Source organism: Austrofundulus limnaeus, unplaced genomic scaffold, assembly GCF_001266775.1.
Source record: "Austrofundulus limnaeus strain Quisiro unplaced genomic scaffold, Austrofundulus_limnaeus-1.0 Scaffold1360, whole genome shotgun sequence".
Classification (NCBI taxonomy): domain Eukaryota; kingdom Metazoa; phylum Chordata; class Actinopteri; order Cyprinodontiformes; family Rivulidae; genus Austrofundulus; species Austrofundulus limnaeus.
In genome coordinates this window covers 21,320-26,661 of record NW_013953762.1, presented here as the reverse complement: position 1 = coordinate 26,661, position 5,342 = coordinate 21,320, and the positions used below count along the sequence as shown (strand labels likewise).

Genomic DNA, 5,342 nt, shown 5'->3' with positions numbered 1-5,342 from the left:
GCTTTATACTCACAACAGAAAAGGCTAGTTTTAGCAGTTTTTCTGTCAATTTGTGTACAAAGACGTTTCACTCTCTATATTAGTAGGATTGATCACATTAATTAGATCATGCATGCTAGTAGCCTGTTAGCTCATTCAGTAATCCAACTTCCTGCCTTAAAGTAGGTTTCTGTACGACTAAACTAGAAAATAACAAGCATTAGGAAAACAGCTCAGTTGCAGTTTTTTATTAAATTTGGTGTAAACTATTTGTAGTATTTTCCTTGTTTACATGGATTAAGGTTGGGCAAAATCGGATCGTGTGCAATTAATCGTCAGTAAAACMATCAACAATTAAAATTTGCAATTACTGCAATTAGTGCAATATGATGACAATTTTTTGTGTATGACACARCAWCACTATCAGGTGCGCAGGTGAGACCAGTGGTGGAAGGCGGCATTGAGCGGCTAACACTAACCCTACAAACTTAATCACCTGAAACAACACAGACACAAACTGGAGTGCAAGGAAAGACAGAAAATGTGGACCAAGGCCACAACGTCAGCTACAAGCGTCATCTTCTAATTGTCATATTTATTGTTATCGGCTAAATCCCACAATTAACCCTGAGAAATTTTGATGTCAATAGTGCCCAACACTAACGTGAATATGGTATTTTATTTTGTCCTAATGTGTAAATATATTAATAAATATTAAAATACCATATTTTCAGTTTTCACGACTTACACAGTTTATAGCAGAATTAGCCCATAAGTTGCCTTTTCACAAGTAGCAGCTACCATCCATTAACGCCAGCCAAGAAAAGATGCGAATAAACAACATGTCTCCACGTATTTTTATGGCCAACAATGTTTACAGAATAATTTTGGCCCATTTGTATTTTCTTTTGAACAGCCAGGACTGACTGGGCAACAATTTAAAATATTTTGAGTCAATTTGTAGAGAAAAAGAGAGAAKGTTTTGTACAAATATTTCAGTATTTTTGTCATCAGTTCTCATCGAGTACCAGGTGAAACACCCCGAGGGTACAAGRATTGTTGTGTGTTCGTGTATCAGTGCATGTTGAGAGAGCGGACAATTAAAACAGAGCTCTCTTCATCTAAAAAGAGCAGGTTTCCGTGTGGCCTGTCATCTGGGTTCAGTCTGCAGGTGACCAGCTTGGCCTTTTTTACTCTTGTTATCAAAACAGAATTATTGGGACTCTTCTAAAAACACAAGTCACAAATTTCTGATGACAAGACAAAGGATTAGAAAAGGATCTCAGTTTGTTTCTTTGGTTTTACAGGTAATGCAGCTTAAACAGAAACCATCTGTAGATTACATCCTGTTATCAGTGTGGCCCAACCAGTTTGTTGGCTAACATTTATACGGATATAAATGGGACACATGCAGTGACAGGAATACAGTGTCTTCCAGAAGCATTTTGAAGACAGGAATGTTCTTAAACAGCAGAAAAAAAGAACCAATAACAATCACAACAACAAGAAATTTCTAACATTCAATAAATTGATTCAAATGTTTTCATTTTGATTGCTTTTAACAGTAACTTTGAAGAGACTAAATTCACCCTTAAATGACCTACCGTATTTAATCATGTATAATACGATCTCAAGTATAATACAATCCTTTTTTTGAGCTTAAAAAGCATTAAAAATTGAATCATCAATAACCTGTGTATAATACTACCCCCCTACTTTATGAATGATTTTTAGGGTTAAATTTCTAGTATTATAAATGTATAAATACAGTAATTGAAATGCACCAACAGCTCCAAACTCATTTATATTTCTTTCCAAGGAGCCAGACTTTCTGGTAATCTTTTAAAATGGTNAAACTTGTTCTGTTTCTTTGTGCTAATTTCATCTTCCTTCGGCTTCTATTTGGGTGGTTTTAGCTTTTTTTCTGCTGTTTTAACTGTCATCCTGCTATTCTTCTGCTAATATAAACTTTGTCACTTTCTGCTAATTTTCGTGCTTTTAGCTACTTTTTAGCTAATTTGAYCATTTTATTTCAGCTAAATTCATCTTTTTGTGAAAATTTCAGCTTCTTGCAAGAGAGCAAACATGCTCTCTCTTTCTGTGTGCTAATTTTAGCTACTTTTTATGCTWTTCTTAGGCTCTCTTTTTAACRATTCAGCAAAAATCTTTAGCATTAAGCATTCACACTGCAATTTTGCAGYAAATGCAAKTTATCTTTACTTTGGTCATAAAAGGAGRGTAGATAATGTTTATACTGGTACTTCTWRTGGATTTCACTGCAGTGCTTCAAAKCTATGCAGTTAATTTGTCAAATCCAACCAAATAAGAAAAACGTCATCATTAACTAACAGTCCAGGAGATTAAAAAAAGATTCTTTAAAACAAGTTCCAAACATTAGACAGAACCATCTATGAGCAGAATTACCTTCCTGCTGGTGTCTCTTTGCAAAAGACATCTCTCCATCATTTTGTAGGTGGAACCTCTGGATACAGCGCCTAACGAGATCTTCCCAGCCTGGCTTCATCGACGCTCGTAGCAGACTAGTGTCCAGAGACGTTATCTTACCTAAGTACAAAAATAATGAGCCTTTTAAACAGAAAGTRTGAATTTATTGTATTTCTAACTTAGGATTATAGAATGTGATTTGAAACAAGTTGTAATAAAGTGTTTTAATACACAAACATAAAAACAGACATATCACAAATATTGATTAAATAATATAGCTATTATTTAGAAACTAAAGAGGCAGTGGCAGGATCCCTGTCAAACAGCACAAGCTTAACAAACACTGTCCACTTGTGTCAACGCACAGGTACAGTCACTTGAAGCAGAGTGACAKCTGACAATAATTTAAATGGTAGCAATGGAGCCTCTGAACGACCAGAGACAGACTTGTCACACCGACATTATAACCTGTATTTCTCCTAACGTTTAGCAATCTGAAAACTGCAGAGGTATGATTATCATGTGAATGCTGATTCAGCATTCACTTTTGTTCTGCTGTTTAGATTTCCACTGGATGTTTGTTTTACGATCGAACTTTATCGCAAACTTTAAACTCATTTAAACCGATAATTTAAAACACTTGTATACCAAAAATATTAAGCTCAACTGGGAATGAAGAGTATGACTTTAAAGACTTGGAACTTTTATACTTTTTGCATCATTTACCTATATTTTTATTACCCACAGAGATAAGCTAAGTTCTCTGCAGTTTATTCAAAAACGTCGTTCCCTGAAATCCACATCAGCTTTCTTGCATTTTCATTTTAGCTTTCAGCTACTTTTAGCTTTTAGCACCTGTTTTGCTACTTAATTTTTTTTAGTTACCACTCTAGTTTTAGATGGTTTTGCAAACTTTAGATGTAAAAATAGAGGTTTGATATCTTTGGCTTTTAGCTACAGTTTTGAGCTACTGTAATTCTGAACATCACAAATTATTGTAATTCTAAGTATGTGGGACTAACAGTCAAAAAATACAGGTTTACATCAATGCACACCTACTGGAGTCTGCATGGGAAACTACAGGAAATGATTACATGTCAGCGACTAACCATAAATGTGCGCTTGTGTGATGTGGTTCTGGGTGCGCATACCACACAAACGGCATTAGTACTTCAAAGACCAGGTGAAAAGCAGACAACTGAACATCTATGTGATCAAATGGGTACTCTACCTCCCAGAGTGCAGACAGAAGTGGYAATAACTAACATGTTCAATCCTAGGGGTCTTTACAAAGGATCTAATAAATTTTAAATGCCTAGCTTCAGTGTGAGGTGATTTATAGGCTAGAGTTCTGTGATAAAATGCTGCTGGGGGGTTGGTGAGTCACTATATTACTCTTTGAATACACTATCTTACTAGACCTGAATGTGTAAAAAATATATTAGAGGAAGGTGCAAATTAAAACCATTGGTTTAGTTCTCCAAGTTTGGTCTCTGCTGTATTAATTTGTAGTTTCATTATGTCTGTGTTTTTTTGTACCTTGCAGGTCCTGGCGTGTAGTGAAGCTCTCATGAGTGGGAAGCACCGGCCTTTCCTTCGTGGGCACCCTCCGAGCCACGCAGATCAGACACGACTGAAAGTCTTGAAGGGGAGAGAGGAGGAAAGGGGGCAGAAAAACCAACAGGATGGGTGGAGGTAGAGAGGATGGCGCAAAAAAAAAGGACAGACCAGACAGGAAAGATGGGGTGGGTGTGAGAGGGGGGAGGACGTGGGCGTGAAGGATAGAGGCAGAGGGAGGGAGCGATAATGAAATGCATGTTATTCCCAGGCAGCATAATTAATACGGTTATTAATGAGCATGGGGATCAGGGCTCCGCTCCTTTCATGAGGAGCAGCGATRGCTGGCAGGGGAAATGATGTAGTGTGACCTTTGAGGAGCTGTGTGTATGTGTGCATATCTGCGTCTGGTTTCAGCCAAAGTGCCATTTCACAGTGACGACGCCTCCCCTCGGACCACCTTTAAAGACTGTCATCGCTCAATAATGACACTTGTCTCTAACTTGTGTAAAAATTGCGTCGCCGAGTCCGGAGCTCGGGTGACCTCAAAAAGCCTGCCATCTTCCTTTCCAGTGCCAATAATATCCTGAATCCCAGGAGTCGCTGGCTTCACACAAACATACACACAAATCTCTTATTCTGAATTGTAAACAGAACCTCTTGGGTGGTCTGACCAATAAAATGATTAATTTTTCTCACTTCCCTTTTTCCTTCCATCTCGAGTTTCTGTTTGTGGCTGAACAAATTCCTGCAACTGTAACCACCGATTGTGCCTTACTGCTCTAACACACTCACTAACTCACACACTTCTGGCCCTGGTCGTGCTTGTTGGCATCAGCTGGTGAATAAAAGGAAACGGCTAGCTCAGTTTCAACTTTCATTTACCGCTGACCTACACTTTAACCAGAAAGCACAAATGTGTAATGGAAATATTTCAAAGAGCTTTGGCTAATCGTCACTTTATGAAAAGGGAAAACCTGTGCCAGTTTTTGTACATCAGGCTTGTTTCTCTTAGTGTTCCAAGCAGATTTATTTATTTTTGCTCCTACAAATATTGTTCTATCAAATACCTTTGTAAAATAAACAGATATTACGCCTGGCAAAGTATTTTTGTCTGTAAAAATGTTTTCTTCAAAAAATGATCCAAACATGAAAATGACATTGTCTAACTCAGGGGTCTGCAAACTGTTGATGTAACCTCTGATGCTTTATACTCACAACAGAAAAGGCTAGTTTTAGCAGTTTTCCTGTCAATTTGTGTACAAAGACGTTTCACTCTCTATATTAGTAGGATTGATCACGTTAATTAGATCATGCATGCTAGTAGCCTGTTAGCTCATTCAGTAATCCAACTTCCTGCC

General features: G+C 37.5%; 1 protein-coding gene across 3 annotated transcripts in view; it reads right to left on the bottom strand.

The window, feature by feature from the left end:
* ncoa2 (nuclear receptor coactivator 2) overlaps positions 1-5,342 on the bottom strand; it is a 39,632-nt gene that overhangs the window by 23,321 nt on the left and 10,969 nt on the right. For all 3 annotated transcript variants that reach the window (XM_014031981.1, XM_014031983.1, XM_014031984.1), the window contains exons 6-7: positions 3,964-4,065; positions 2,404-2,544 (exon numbers count right to left, since the gene is read on the bottom strand). In XM_014031981.1, coding sequence (XP_013887435.1) covers positions 2,404-2,544; positions 3,964-4,065 — 243 coding nt within the window. The remainder of the gene's footprint in view (positions 1-2,403; positions 2,545-3,963; positions 4,066-5,342) is intronic.